The sequence below is a fragment of the Megalops cyprinoides genome, chromosome 4 (assembly GCF_013368585.1).
Source record: "Megalops cyprinoides isolate fMegCyp1 chromosome 4, fMegCyp1.pri, whole genome shotgun sequence".
Classification (NCBI taxonomy): domain Eukaryota; kingdom Metazoa; phylum Chordata; class Actinopteri; order Elopiformes; family Megalopidae; genus Megalops; species Megalops cyprinoides.
This window is the reverse complement of record NC_050586.1, coordinates 26,099,076-26,115,728: the sequence shown is the minus strand read 5'-3', so window position 1 is coordinate 26,115,728 and position 16,653 is coordinate 26,099,076. Positions and strand designations below refer to the sequence as shown.

The 16,653-nt window shown below is 44.3% G+C and overlaps 1 protein-coding gene across 1 annotated transcript; it reads left to right on the top strand.

Annotated features, from left to right (window-relative positions):
* Positions 1–3,619: 3,619 nt before the first annotated feature.
* LOC118777239 (protease-associated domain-containing protein 1-like) lies at positions 3,620–7,001 on the top strand. The gene is made up of 5 exons (XM_036528028.1): positions 3,620–3,793; positions 4,610–4,710; positions 4,862–4,971; positions 5,458–5,625; positions 6,659–7,001. The coding sequence occupies exons 1-5, from the start codon at positions 3,724–3,726 to the stop codon at positions 6,777–6,779; spliced, it is 570 nt and encodes a 189-aa protein (XP_036383921.1). The 5' UTR covers positions 3,620–3,723; the 3' UTR covers positions 6,780–7,001.
* Positions 7,002–16,653: the final 9,652 nt, after the last annotated feature.

Here is a 16,653-nt window from a genome sequence, read left to right as displayed (position 1 = left end):
AACACACACACACACACACACACGCATGCATATACACGCACGCAGGCACACACGTTTTATGCATACAGTATACAATTTCTATGTCATGGGTGCAACTCCAGTGATGTATGATATAATGATCTCATCACACTTCTGCCATGTCTTATTAGGAGAGCAGTGAATAGGAATGTCTCTTACACACACACACACACATGCATGCACACATGCACTTGTTTTGTGCAACTGGTATACACTGTCTGAGTGATGGGTGCGACTCCAGTGATGGAGGATATAATACTCTAATCATACCTCTACCATGGAGGAGAGCAGTAGATTAGGAAAGTCTCTTACACACACATACACATTCGCACGTATGCATGCATACACACACACACACGCACACACACACACACACGCACACAAGCACACACACACATACACGCACACACACGTACACACACAGACATACACATGCACGCATGCACACACATATGCAAACATACATACTCACACATACAGACACATGCACATACAGATGTGTGCATGCACACAGACACATATGTAAACATTCATACACACACACACAAACACAAAACAGAATAATGTATGTATTTGCTGACAGCTCAAACATGGTCCTATACAGAGAAGGTCAGCTTCACTGTGCTGAAGATGTAAACTAACTCTGTATTACAAAAAATAAAAAAACACACACACACAAAACTCACTGTCTATCCTGTTCTCTCTCACCCCCACTCAGGTGACAATGAGCCGAGGGAAGAGATTCAACAATTCAGAGGAAAAGGGACCTAAGAAGGACAGGAGGCAGAACTCTGAGGCACACATTCACTGCAAGAAGAAGGAGAGGAGCTCACCTAAACCCAGAAGCAATAAATATCGCAATGTTAGCAATTTTTAAATTGGAAGATAAAATATTAAATAAACATGATTTATACATACAGACATTCAGAATCCATTTTTAATTGATTTTAGCTTTAGATTTTGACTTATGTGTGTCAGTGGCAATTGGTGCGTTATCTCTGACCTGACAATTGTCATGAACATGTTTTTGATTTTATTGTTTTCATGATTTGCTAATTTGTTAATTTATGGGTCACCCAAAAACTGATGATTCCTTTTTACTTCATTGTGTTTAGTGTTGTAGTATTACATTAGTTGTGTTCCTTTTAATTATAATAAAGAGATTGGTTTACATTAAATCATAACAACGTCATTGAAGATTGGTTTAAAATTACAGTTTCTTTCTTCTGATTTTTCTTCTGAAAAGGATTATTTGCGATAAGTGTATGAAGGCAAAACTATTGCATTAGCTGAAATCAAGTAAAGAAAAACACATCTGCTATTTTATGGTTAACCCTTATTTGAATGGTTGTATTTGTTATATGTGCAAACTATTTCAAAACATTAAGATAATTGTCTCATAAATGTTGCTTCTGACACCTGTTGACAGTGGTGCACATCAAAGTGCAGGCTTGCCATGTCTGGTTTTCTTATTTTCTTATTATTAAGCACAAAATCCTCCAACTGAAGCAATATTTCAGATTTTCCCCATGTCCCCCACTTAGCCTAAAGGGAACAATCAGCTATATTAATTAAGCAAGTACAACGTGGCTGCATTTCAAATAATTTCACAAGAAAGAGAACAACATGTTGATTGCTGGTCAGCTTGCTCTTCCACAACCCCCTATTAAAAAAATCTATTAATTCCTCTATAATTCTCTGTTGTTCTTTCCCATCATCTTAAAATATCCCTGTTAACAGGTATTTCCATGAACTGGCAACCCTGCTTGCAGTGCTCATGCATTCACCATTAGGCTCTAGCCTTGTTCTCTGTTCGAGTTTCACACTCAACACATGAGAGCTGGCAACCCTGCCTACAGCGCAGGGGAGATTCTAGGATGAGAATATGACATGCATACAGTGCCTTAGAAAAGTGTTCAACCCCTCTGCTAAAGCATTCATTTCACTGGATAACAATTAATACATTAATATTTTTCTATATATTATATTTTAAATTACGAATTACTAGTAAGTAACATGAGTTTTACACCACAAAATATTTTTTAAGAAAATGAAAAATGGAATATGCTGTTTGCAACAGTATTCAACCCCTTTCAGTTTGGCAAACCTCAATTCAATTAGGTACACTTTTGTTACCTTCTGAAGCAACCTAATTAGTTGGGTGGTCTTTTGTAGTGTATAATAATAATAGTTCAAATGTACTGTACATATACCATAAAGCCCAATTCTATCAGAATAAGAAACATTGTGACCACTTGAACTAAAATAATAAAGTGCATCAGTTAGCTCCTTAGCTGGTAAATGTGCAAGCAGACTAGCTCAGAAAGCTAACATTAGCCGATAATCTCTAGTCTAGTGAATTACGTCAGCCAACATTCTTTGACACTATTCACACCATGGAACTATAACCAGACACTTTCTAAGTAAGGAGTAAACCACAACTGGCGGTGCAGTTCTATGGAAATAAACCACAACAGGGTGGTGTGTTGCGGCCCTGCGGCGAAGCCAAGGGGCCGTTAACCACCCTGAAGTATTTATACATGGTATAAACCTGTTTAAATAAAGCCATTTGAACCTGTAATTGTTTGTCCCGTCTCTGACAGACAAGTTCGCAAAATCTAACGTTAGAGGGCTAAAAATGATTTCAGAAAATAATTATTTATTTATTTATTATCACTGGGGAATACACTTACCTCTGGTTGGTGTAGAAATGCCATATGGGATTCGGGAATCAATCATAAGATTGATTGAACAGACTGCGTGTGAACTAGAAATCCACCCGGTCGGCCCAGACAGGGTGAATACCTGTTCAGGCTCTGCTTCTGCATTGGATGGTCTGTCCTCCATGGATCTAGCACTCCCTACACAGGATGAGAACAGGAGCTCGTTTCGACTGGGTGCCAACACACATTAGTAAGGTGGCAGATAAATTTGCAGAAATAGCCTTTAGTGTCAAGAAAGGGTAGACATTAATGTGCTGTGTTTAGCAAGAGTGAAATGAAGCCATATCCCAAAACAGCAAGTAATGATATGTGGTGACAAACTATAATGTGCAAGGAGGCATTTCTGTAGGACCCAGAAAACAGTTAAGGGGTGTAGAAGGGGCGAGGGGGTTAATGGGCTAGCTACGTTTAGGGCATGCAGGACAGAGCTTGCCTCTCTGGAGACCAGGGAATGCCCAACTGGTCTGCACTCAACATGTCTGGTGGAGGAGAGAGGCCCTTCAACGCTGCTCATCTGTGGGAACAGGTGTCAACACTGAGGGAGTGGATTCTTAACACAGCAGAAGGGTACAGAGGAGTCCATAAATTTGTATTCAATTTTCTTTATTCGTAGGGATTGAGGGGAATATCTGACCACTTTATCGGCTCCACACTCCAAAACAGTAGGTGGCAATATGCGTCGTAAAGCTGGTAAGCCGCCATTAAACTAAAGAAGAAGAATACCGCAACGTTTCGCCGGAAGTCTTCCTTGAAAGTGTTAGTTTGTAACATGACTGAAATTCGTATCCACCAATCGTATCTTCTTAACGATCGCAACGCGCCGACCAATTCCTGTGGAGTTGTCTGGAGTTATTTCCGCCTCTCCGACTATTGGCCGCACAGCTACAGGGACGATGCACGTAAATGTGAGCTGTGATGTATTCGGGGATTGAGAAACGGATTTGTAACAGACTAGAAAAACGAGGTTCGGCTAAGAGCTGTGATGGGTGTTGACAGCGCAACTAGGATTTTCATTGCTGGGGTCTTATTACTGCAGCTGCGGAGGATATCAGGTGAAGAGGCACATGCAACTCGCAAGCAAACTGCACTGTTAGCTAAACGGCCACATTAGCGGGCTGGCTAATTGGCCAGCAAGCTAATCGTATCACTGTTCAGTTTACAGTATTGTTGCAAGCTGTCAGAGTCGTTAACGTCTCGCTAGGCAAACTAAAACGACATATTCTCTTCTCTTGCTGATGTGTCGTTAGCGTACTGAAGTCGCCTGTGCAGGGTTTGGACATCTGACAATTGGTCCAGTAACTGACCTCAGACGAGTGGTCAAGCGTTCTGAACAGTTGATCCACAGTGCACATGCGCATTACAGCTAGCAAAAGCATGTTGGCAAGGGTGATATCAAACACATACACACACAGAAGGTAATTGCAGCTGCTTCCATAGAAAAGCAAATCGGATAATTGACTTTTTTTTCCACAGTATTTCCCCCCTCCGGTGTGTGTGTGTGTGTAGCTGGCTCCTGTTACATCTATACTCTTATTAAATGCATGATGCACTCATAAGAGTGGACTGCAGTGGTCTGTTAGTTGGGGTTAGGGGCCTGTCTGCCAGGAACTTGTTTTCACTTCTCAGCAACAAAAAGAATCTCAGAGCAGTCAGTCACTGTGCATCATTACACAGAGAGGCATGAATGCAAACCTTACTGTGCGTCAGGGGAAATTTCTCACCCAGGATAACAAACACACAGAATAGTGTATAATTATTATACATTATACATATATAATTAGACTACAAAAACAACACCACAATAAATACACTTACCCATGTTTCTCCCTCACTCTCGCGCTCTCTCTCTCTCCCCCCCTCCCTCACAGCGCTGGGAGTGAACGAGCTGCTCTATTTCCGAATCCTCAGCCCCCCAGACATTGGTTACATTTTCAGTGCAGCCCCTGCCCGCGACTTTGGTGGGGACTTTGTGAGTATGGTTGGCTTGGCGACCATTGCTTATTTCTATCTTAGGATTGTAGATAGGGCTGTGGTTTTGTCAGTTAGTGCTGAAATGTGAGTGTGAGTGTGTGTGCGTGCGTGTGCATTCGTGTGATCCTGTCTTTCCTCTGTGACCCCAGACGACCTCGTATGATGAGATCTTCCTGGTGCCAGCGGAGCCTGTGGATGGCTGCTCAGAGCTGAAAAACCGAGACCAAATTGAGGGCCAGGTCACCCTACTGGAGAGAGGGTAGCGCATGTTTGTACTCAGTGAGAGAGGGAGAAATGGAGAGAGAGAGATAGATATGTGTGGGACGGAGGAGTGCGTCAAACGGGTGTGATGAACAGCCCCACAGCTGCTGACGTCAGTGTCATTAGTGTTGTTAGCATCATTAGCAGCTCCGTCTGTGGTGTAAAGGGTGCATTCCGCGCTGGGTTCCCCACAGGGAGTGGTACAGTAAATGCCTAACCTCAGGCTGACACACATGCTCTGTACTCAGTATTGCTGTAGAATGCAGCCCCCGTGATAATTCTGTGAACACATACTCAGTTTAGTGGCCTCAGCAGTGCTATCGTCACAGAGTACTGTGCAGACATCCTTACTGGACCTAGGAATTGTGTGATACCAAATACTGTAAACATGTCTCTCAGTCCAGTCCCTTTTCCCCTGTAAGGTTGTTTCACACTTTCACGTGTTTGTGGGCGAACTCATGCAGTGTGCCCTCCACTGCTCTAGGGGGTGCTCTTTCGTGCAGAAGGCCCGTGTTGTGGAGGAGGCCGGGGGCCGGGCGGTGCTGATTGCAGACGATGCATCTGACAATGACAGTCAGTACCTGGACATGATCACGGACGGAACGGCGGACCGGCCTAGCATTCCTGCACTCTTCATCCTGGGGAGGGATGGGTAAGGCCACAGTCACCCCCGTGCCCTCTGCTGGACAGCCCCTGCCGGAGCTTTCCCTTTCCCTACTGTCTCTTTCCCTACACTCTGCAACTATGGGGCAACTGACTGTCTCGTCCCGATGGGGTCGGTCCTCTCAGTCACGATGCCTGTCTCTACTGGTTCCTTGGTGGTGGAATGAACTCCCCATGGAGCTTAAGAGAGCAGAATAACTGACCATCTTTCCACGCAGACTGAAGACCCACCTCTTCAGACTGCATCTCGGTTCCACTTTAATACCCACCCCATAACACCTGCTACTGCTTGTATTTGATATTTATTTTACATTTAGTATTGTGGTGTATTTTGGATTATGTGTTCTGGTGACTGATGCATTGTAGTATACTTGGCTTCCTTTGCCTAGTCAGAGTGCACAAGTTAACATGTGGTAGGGCTTGAATAGTGTTATGCTCACACTCACTGGTTTGGAAGTGTTGTTAGCCTGGTCTGACACTGTTGCTCATTTAACTTGAATGGATACACTTATGTTCTGTGGTGCTGGAAGTTGCTCTGGATAAGAGCATCTCTTAAATGCATGTAATGTACAGTAAAGCCCACCTGTCCTCCCTCCCTCTTCCCTGTTGAGCCCCCCCATCTCAGAAACATCCTACGTTTTGGGGCAAAGAGATGACAAGCTTAATAACAGCAGAAGCACCAAGCTATGTAAACCTTTGTCTGTCTCTCTAGCTCTCCCCCTCCCCTGTTCTGTCCCACCCCCTCCCTCTTTCAAACACATACAGCACCCAGTGCTGTTTTAAGGCCATAAGGTCAGTGGGTGTACAGTGAGTGCTGTGTGTAAATCTCTCTCTCCCTCCCCCCCTCTCTCCCCCTCCCTCTCTCTCCTTCCCTCCCTCTCTCTCTCTCTCTCTCTCTCTCCCTCTCCCTTCCTCCCTCCCTCTCTCCCCCTCCCTCTCTCCCTCTCCCTCTCCCTCTCCCCCCCCCCCCCCCCCTCTCTCTCTCTCTCTCTCTCTCTCTCTCTCTCTCTCTCTGTCTGTAGGATGATGATCCGCCGCTCCCTGCAGAGCCAGTCTCTCCCCTGGGCTGTGATCTCCATCCCTGTCAACGTGTCCTCTCTGGCCTCCTTCCCACTGCAGCAGCCGCCCTGGACACTGTGGTAGAGAAGCTGGCCTGGGCTGTGTCACAGGCGCACACACACACACACACACACACACACACACACACACGCACATGCACGCATGTACACGCACACGTACACGTACATACATACTCACATAGTTCTGCTCTCTGAGTCTGCTCTGGATTCTCGCACGGTGCTGAGCATGCCCCAAACCATTTACAATGTGCTACATTGTGCAGGTACCCAGACAGACAGACTGACTGACTGACTGACTGACTGGTGGCTGACTGACTGACTTGTGGCTCCTCCTAAATTTTGTTTTAAGTTTGTTTCTTTACATTGTGATGTTGGAAATGGTAATTGTTATTTAAATTCAGTGTATTTTTATTAATAAATTAATCTGGTTGCAAACCTGCTGTGTGAAATGGGTGGAATTTGAACACGTCACAGTTTAGGAAGACATCCCTTTGGATTTTTCTCACCAGTCAGTTCTTCCAGGACACAGATGAATTGTGGTGTAGTTCCAGCACCGGTAATATTGTGTACTTTCGTCAGAGAGCAATGCACTCTCTGGAGCCACGTCTGAGATGATTTTCTTTTGCACACGTGCCAATCAGTTCTCAATGGTTAGTACCCTATGTGACCACCAGAGGTCACCATGTACCTTTGAAACCAACAATGGCTTGAAAACTCATTTTGCAGAATTTTACTAGCGACGTGGATCCAGCCTTTCCTGTTCTGTGTTCAAAATTACTGAACAGATATGAACTACGGGATGTGTCTAATCTAAACCAGTCTGACCACAGCATGTGCCACTGAAATGTGGGTGATTAAGCTTCACCATTATTATCCAATCAGAGAGTATTCAGGAAAATATTTTCACAGACTGATAGGCTGTGTGAAAGGACACTATAAGCACTGAAGGGAATGTAAAAGTGATTTTACATAGCTTGCTTCAGTGGACTGAACCATTCAAAGGTCAGAAAAGCACTGGGACTCTTGCAGTAGACAGTGGGCAGGATTTAGCATGGTCCAGTGCCTTACACAATAAACTATAAAAGCCTAAATTTATGGGATGTATTTTTCCTACATTTACTGTCTAATATAACAAGAAGTGGGTGAAAAAATTGTATTGCACAGTGTTTAGTACATAAAATTGCACATTTAGCACATTCTGTAATGTATTTAAAATAGTCATATACTATATTAGTGTGTGGTGCTTCAAGGCCTGAGGATTAGGTATTTTGTTAGTGAATATAGTGTGTCTAAGGAAAATTGGCCTTTGATGCTATTCCATGAAGGTGCGCCAAAAATGAGGGAAATGAGTCACTTTGATCTTGTCAAAGCCAGTATGGTCGGCTAATGCAGTTTGACAGACGGATCGATTCTTAAGACAAGTATCAGCCACCAGAATGGCCTGTCCTTTAGTTACACTGGTGAGTCATGTTCAGAAGTGAGTCACAGCTGAGTCAGTGTAGCTGCCCCACACTGAAAACATGGTTAATTGCATCCAGTTTGTAGCAGACTTTTCTGTCTGTGTGTGGCATTTGCTGGTAAGACTGTTCCCTGTGTTGTGGCACTGAAACCTAGGAGCTACCTCAGATGGGAGAGTGAGGCTTCAGGAATCTCATTTTGGGTGTAGGTACAGTGTGCTGTCGGTCTCTGACCCCAGTTAACCAAATAGTAATTGTTGTCCAAAGCAAAGCACTGTGGCTAGTTCACAATCAGTCACTGCTAGTATTCTGGCAGCTCTGTGAAGCTCATTAAGCCTCACTCTAACTTTGCTCCAGGTTCATCCCTCATGCAGAGGTCTGCTTGAGGTACTCAGCAGTTCAGTGCCATTTCTGTACTTCATTGAGCTCTTTGAAACCAAAACCTCAGTCTGTGAGCGTGGTGAGGGCAGGAATGTCACAGTGACACATAGCACCTCCAGCAACACACAGGACAGGACTGCACCACTCAGCGCCCCCTGGCTGTGGAGGAAAATACAGCCGAATGCAAACACACTCATATTTCCCTCCAGATATTTTTTCCCTACCCTAAATCATAATTGATGTCTATTCGCATTTTGATTTGAAATAAAAACAATCTGCTAAAAGATGCCTTAGGAAACATTGAAGCCTCAAGTAGAAAGCAGGGTGTCTGAGCTACAGATAGTAGATTATTAACAGTGAACACACCGGGTTTGTCTGAATCCAGGCAGTTTTGTCTCACCAATTCCCATTTACTCAGCCTGTGTAGCGGTCCTGGGCTCTCTCTTATATACAGTGGCCCATGTAATCCTGTTCTCCTTTTCCCTACCCTCACTCTACCCACTCTCCCTCTCTCTCCTCTCACGTCACTCACATAATTCAACAGAAATGGAAAGCCTTCAGAATTTCATTTCATTTCATCATTTTGAAGGAAATATCTTGTGCCAATGCCTCCTCAGGTTCCTGCTGCCTCTGTTTTTACGCACACTGCCTACATCCTTATCAGTCCCTGCTTTTACACACACCACCTACACCTCTGAGTCCCAGCTATTAAACTTTTTTTCTGCCAGTATAGCAATTGATATTGGGAGGGGAGAAGGGTAACGCTAACTCTGGAAATGGGGCATGACCCTCAGGTATACACCGATGTCTCCATTCTAGACCTTGATGATGGCCATTTCAGCTCACAGCTGCGTCCCCTGACAGTCTTTTCCTTTGAAGCCATATGTCACTGGAGAGACCCTGGGTGACTGATGGTGTCTTTTTGCTTTTGTGAAAGCGGGTCACATCTGTACTCACATCCTCCAGGGATGCTCCAGGGGGCTCCACATTTACCCTTGTGTCTGTGTATCCCTCTTTCCCTCCCTTTCTACCTCTCTCTCTGTGTCTCTGTCTGTCTTTAGATCAGGGTTACAACAGGGGAATGTGTGGCATGATAAACAGAATCATTTACTCCTGTTTACAGTGATGCAATAATTATAAGTAGAAAGAACCCTGAGATAAGGAGGAAAAATCCTACCTCAATAAAGACATCAATTAAAAATAACAATAACTGTAGAGAAGGTAAAGAGAAAAATAAAGAACATAAAAAAGTTGGTGGTGTTGCCTGGCTACTCGCTGTCCCTATGGTGGGCAGGCAGACATATCTTGCTGCAAGGTTTGTCTGTTCTTCCTTCTGAAACAGATGGGGGTTTTATTCTGAGTCTACCTTCTTTGAGGCTGGAAATCCAAACTGCACAGCTCCTTCTTGCTGTGTGGTTATGGGACATGCAACAGAGGGGTGACACAGAAGTGATCAGAACTTCTCAATGATCAGGAGGCCCTCTAGTGGTAACACGTTGTTCAGGACTCCATGGTTGTAAGGGCTGCATTTTCTGTCACAGCCAAAAGTTTAAAGTTCCCAGAAGCCTGAAATTTGCTGAAAGAGAGAGTTGTAGTCAAGGCAGTGGCATTGTTGCATGAACAAGCTGTAAAGGGCTCTATCAGTGTAAAGTTACCTCTATACCAGTGTACCCGTAAGGCTGTACCTGAAGCTGTTTTCCTCCTCCGTTTTTTTTTTTTTCAAGTTTCATTTTGGATCATAACTCCACTTATTCAAACAAGCTCCCTGCCCACTATAACCACACTACCCACACACACAGAGTTCCATTCAAACAGTCTAACACACTCTTGCACTCGTGCATGTGTGTGTGTGTGTGTGTGTGTGCGTGCTCCACTCCCCATAATGCACTGCACCCATCACCATAGCGATCTCACTAGCTGTGCGTTGCCTCTGCACTGCTCAGGCTGTGAATTTTCCACATTGTTTTTGCGTTTCTTCGGTAACATCCCTCCGCAGACACATTCAGGATGCTATAATTACACCACGGAGAAACAGTGATTACAGGCTTACACTCGTGCGCCTGCCACCCCCTCCCACACTGGCATCACGGCCCCACCTGCTGCCTCAAGTGCAAAGACACCACAAGCCTGCTCCTCTCTGAAGCACCAGTGCTGCTGCTCTTTAAATACAGGGAAATGCACCCTCTGAACCAGTTTTACCCATGTTTAATGTAACTGTGTTATAGAATTCTTAACTGTTGAGCTTTTGCAGAACAGGCTACCAAGTGAGTGTGTGATGCTGGATGGCAGATACCAGGCCATGGTTATGTGGGCTGTAGCAGAGCTGGTAAAATAATATTTTAAAACATAACAGTCCTCATATTCCTGCAAACAGGCACCAGGTAATCAGACTGGTAGCTGATAAAGGCCTGTAATTCTTACTCTGTACAAACTCCTCTTTAAAGACATTATCAGAAGTCCTTCTTGCTTACAGACAGTAAAATACTCACAATATGGAGATGTGGCTATGCTGAAGAAAACTGAATGGAAAGAAAAGAAAAATGGATTTCACTGTATTCGGAGAATATGTTTGGAGAAAAACGATTGTGTTCTCTCACATTATATAAACTCAGATTCTCTGCAAATTTAATATGAGAAGGCAATGCCAATTCATTAAAAAGAGAAATACAGACTGTGCGCTGTCATTCCTGTGCTGTGATTGGCTGAGGGTGTTGCTGTGCAGCCAGTCACACACTCTCGTGATGTTTTTTTTCCAGACCGCTCCTGCAGCTCCTGCCTCCCGCACAGGTGTGTCAGAGTACCAGGCTCTGTGAGGAAACGCGCACATCCCTTCCTCAGACCCTTCTTTCAACACAATCCTAAGATAGCATGTGTACATGGGCAGTGGCCTCCCTAATACGCGAGATCATTATAAATTAAAAATGTGCAAACCTGGAGATGGGAAGAGCAGTAAGGGGCTGGATGCTTCTAGTGCAGGTATCCTGTCCTCTGAAAGCTTTCTTTTGTAGGTGATTATAAAGGGGTTATTAGTTCAGGCAAACCAAAGAAGACAATATTTTACAGTTGTCTTACTTTTGATCTATTATTTACTCCAGAGATTTACTTTTGATATATTATTTAAAAAAAGATAGATGGCGTTAAATTTTTATGCTCCCTAATGTGAAACCGGGCCTTAATGATGACTCAGTGTGTAAATCATTAATAGGTGTCATTTTCAAACGCCCCAAGTGTGACTAAAAACAACTGAAACTGTCTGCCAGATTTAAAATATGTCAACTTCAGCTCTCTTATGGGGTATGGATCTATCTTCATCTTTTTAGAATTTTTAAAAAGCTATTTATAAAGAAGAAGCAGATTTCTCCTCTCACTGGAAATCAAAATGAAAGACTTGGGGAAAGAATGAAGAATTAAAGAGTTAAGACCCTGAGAATTTTCTTTTCAAGTTTTTAACAGTTTTCATCCAGTCTTCAGAGAGAGAGAGGCAGGACACATTTTTCCTGGTCTCTCCCAGGTTATGGTTGGTATCCTTTGGTAAGCCTTGGTATGGTTTGCCTGTGTTGTTTGAAAGTCTGTTATAACTTTCTATTATTCCAGAATGCACCTTCAGCATTGTCACATGCTCAGCTCCAGACCACTGCATGACTGAGACCACTCTCAAGGCTAGACTACTTTATCACTGCATGACTGAGACCACTCTCAAGGCTAGACTACCTTATCACTGCATGACTGAGACCACTCTCAAGGCTAGACTATCTTATCACTGCATGGCCAAGACCAATCTTAAGGCTGGACCACCTGATTACTGCCTGACCAAAACCATTTACAGAATATCAGGAGTTTTGGTGAAAAATACTTCCAGAGTCAGGGGTTTGCAAATTTAAGAAGTATGAGGAAGACTCATTTTAGCCATGTAACCCTGGATGCCACATGATCCCTAAAAATTCCCAAGATGCTTTATGACAGATGCTCCCTGCACCATGTAGACTGTACTCCAAATAAAACCAAAAACAGAAATTAAGCCCAAACTCTACAGAGGAGGGATCCTAGACCATCTGGAGAGCAATAAAGTCACAGAATATCAGCTGTGGGGTAAAACATTTCCTACAGCAGCACTGTCCATGAACACATTTCCTGGAATGTAGGGTCTGTGGAAATGTAGAATTCTGTTATCTGCCATTGTTTAATTCATGTTTACTAATTAATTAATAATTCATGCAAAACTTTTTTTTGTTACCGTTGTGGATTTTTGGCATGGTTTATTAGTTTCTCCATGGATTCAAGGGTGTTGTAGTGATTGGTCTGATTAATCTGATGGATTAGTCAGATAAATGAGTCTCTGAAAGGGCAGGTCTCTGTGGAGATGGTGGACAGTGTGGGCTGGACTCTCCCCATGTTCTCTCCTGCTTCCTCTGTCCCCTTGTCCCCCTTCCTCTTCATCCTCCTCCTCTTCCTGGCTTTCCTTTCCTTGTCCTTTCCCCATCCCCCTGTCATGGCTCTTTGAATGTGAATTCACTCTGACACGCTGTTCCAGGATCAGTGCACTGCAGAGTGATGAATTATTTCCTCATTTACTAGTGACCTGAATCCTTTGGAAGATGTCCGCAGTTAGTCAAACAGTTGTCACTTCATCCAGAGGTTTTGTTGAAGGGCAAGTATACATTTCTTAGCAGGAAAACAAAAAGATGATTTGTCTTCTTGTCCCTGTAACAAATTGGTGCAAACTGAACTACCTTGTACACTGAGAGAAGTGAGCCGCCCCTGCCATGTCTGGTTATTACTTCACCTGCTTTTTTGACAGTAGAACATTCTGGCAGTGGTTCCTCTGGAGTGTCTAGGGTGGAGTGCTCTGTATTTATGGAGACAGAGAGGGAGAAGAACACTATCTGTCTCTCTGTCCCTCACTGTTCGTGCCATTTTTTTTCCTCCCCTCTCTGGTCCTCTCTGTTCCTCTGTCTACTGACAGCAGTGTCCAAAGCATTACAGACATGTCCGCTGTGGGCGTGTCCATTAATAGGCATGTCCATTGATAGGTGTGTCCTCACAGGAACCAGAAGCACTTCCTCCTTCCCTTTTTGACTGTATGAGGGGGTCGGTCTGGCGGCGAGGGATCCTCTCTTAGGGGTGCAGGGGCAGGAGGAGGGGGAGGGGCCACCGGGGAAGAGCTGTGATCTGAGTCTTTGGGATCTACCATCATCCAGGATTCAGTAAACTTTCCCTCCTGGAGCCTGAAGTCATTTTCCACACTGGAGAGAGGGAGAGAGGGAAAGAGACACTTTAACAAGAAACTTTTGATGTGCAACAAAACAGTTACTCTTCACCCAGAACGGCACTGTAATAGACGTATACATGCGTCTGTGTTTTTGTAAGTGTGTTATGTATGTGCACGTGTGTATGCACGTGTATGTGCATGTATGTGTGTGCGTGTGTGTGTGTGTGTGTGTGTGTGTGTGTGTGTGTGTGTGTGTGTGTGTGTGTGTGTGTGTGTGGCCATATGCGTATCCTTGTGTAAGTGAGTGTTGTATTTTGAGCGTCAGTGGGAGGCTTTTATCAGCGGGCTCTCCTGTGCTGCTCGGAGGAGGTGGAATAAAAAGCTGAGTAAAGTGGATTAGTCCCGAGACGGTGGCCATGCCTGTCCTCAGAACGCCTGCAGGCAGGTCGCTCTGAGTGGCTGCTGCTCCTCCAATGGAGCGGAAGGAACACAGGGTTCCAGAGGAGAGCGCAGAGCACGCACAGGGAGAGGTAAACCACAGGTGACATCTGTCTCTGTAGGTCTGTGAGTCTGCTGCACACTCACGGGCACGTATAGCTCATAGTGTGAGTTTCAGTGATATGGAGTCGCTATCCTGGAGGCTGTTGTGGAATGTGTGAAGCAGGGGATAGGCTAAGGGGGCGTTGAAAAAGGGCAGGGAACCAGAGCATCCTGAGGAAGAGGAGGGAGAGGAACAATTTATTGGATGGTGATGAAGACTGGGAATTAATCTCCTCATGGATAAAGGGGGGGGTTACTCAGTCTGACTGTTATGCAATGTTGTAATTGTTGTAAAAGACACAGTGCAAAGCTGTGATTGGTGGATGTGGTATCTGTAAAAACAGATCGTCTGAATGATGGAAATGGAGCTGTATCCTAGAACCCAAATCCCCTCTTAATCTGATGGATTACATGGTTAGCATGTTGTTAAAACAATGGATTAGTAATGAATAAAATATTTGACCCGACATAGTTGAGCTAAATGGAGCTTTTAGTCTGAAATACTTGTAGTCTGGTATACTTGTAGGATGATACACTTGCACAGGCCACAGACATAGTGAGGATAGGGCTCAGGGTTTGAGAGCAGCCTGCACACTCCCCACTCCTCTCTCCCTTTCACTTCCTCTTTTCTTCTGTCATCTCCCCCTTTTTTCAACCCACATCTTTCTCCTTCCTTCCTCCCTTTTTTGAAAAACGCATTTCAAATTTATTCTTGCCGAAGTTGCCTAGGACCTACAGTACGACAGCGCAGATGAAACTATTGATAGTCAGGACTGGACAAATGAGAAAATGCTCTCAAAAAAATGAATGAAAAACTGGTGATTATGACTAAAGTGGAAGAATAATGATAGGAATTACAACACTAACCAACATTGCCATCTGCCTCATCACAGAGATGTGTCATGCACAAGTCAGGCTCTCTTTCTCTCCTGCTCTCTCTTACCGCCATCCCTTCTCTCTCTCCCTCTCCTTCTGTGTCTCTTCCTCTCCGTTTTACTCTCTTATTACTGTATCACTATCTCCCTGTTTCTATGTTTAGAGTTTGAGGAAGATTGCAAAGATAGGCCTCTCAATTTGAATCGGTTCAGTTCAAAAACATGACTAAAAAAGATTTACTAGCAGGGTATACTGTACATGTTACCAAAGCTCGCTATGTTTAATAACATGTAATAACAAGAGACAGTCAACAGTGCAGTATAAGAACAGGGAATGAATAGATTGATACTGAGAGGCAGTTTTCATTGTATTAGCACTTTGGGAAAATTCCTTCAGGGTGAGAGGATAGACCAGTCTTTAGCATTAACCAGACCTTTCATCAGCTGATATCATGAGGTCCGAAGACCTTCTTACTCTCCTCTCCTACTCTCGTCTTTCTTTACCTCCTTCTGGAACTCAGGAGTTCTGTAGTATTCATTCTTACTGTACTGCTCACCTCTGGCTGAATTCTATAAATTTTGGGGTAGCATAGGGACACAGATCAAGAGAGATAGGAAAGACAGAGAGTGAGAGAGGGATAAAACAAGACACCGCTATCTTGTCCTCCGGTGGTTCCATCTACAAACCGTAAAAAGGTGTGGTTAATTGGTCGTTGAGGAAAAACACTAATGCTTTTTTCATCTGTGCATTTTATAGCTCAGATCATCTGGAATGTTCCCCCAGCTCCACTACATCACACAGTGAATACATCTGCCCCCTGCTCATGCAGCCCCCCGGGGCTTGGGGGTAGAGGGAAAGGAGAGAGAGAGAGGAGGGGGAGAGAGAGGGAGAGAAAGGGAGAGGGGGGTGGGAGACAGAGTGAGAGAGAGAAGGAGGGGGAGAGAGAGGGAGAGAAAGGGAGAGGGGGAGGGAGAGAGGGAGGTAGGGGAGAGATTTTTTATTTATTTTATTTTCTCTTCGAAGTCTTTTTTTTAGCTTATTTACTGATTTTAAAATCGGTTTATAAGTCATTGTCACTGTTGTACTTGTTAATCATAATCGTATCATGTATTTCACAACTGCTGTGTTGTTACTATGCATAGTGAAGTCATTCCAGCAGAGCACGGAGTGAACGGTAATCTGAGAGAATGCAGGAGTCGAAGAGGAGAGGAGAGGCAGTTAAAGAAGACAGAATAAACATGAAGGGCTGTTGACTGCTCCGACTCGAGGCCGCCAGACACCAGAGACAACCGTACCTGAACAATACCATCTGTTCTGTGCTTAACACACGCAGACACACACACACTCAAGGGTGGTGCTGGGGTCTCTTCAGGTGTGGTGGTTGTGTCTTACCTGTAGATGACACAGGCATTGTCTGTCAAGGTGCCACACCCCTCTATGCCCTGACCAGTCCTGTAACTCCTAGAAGCAGCAGA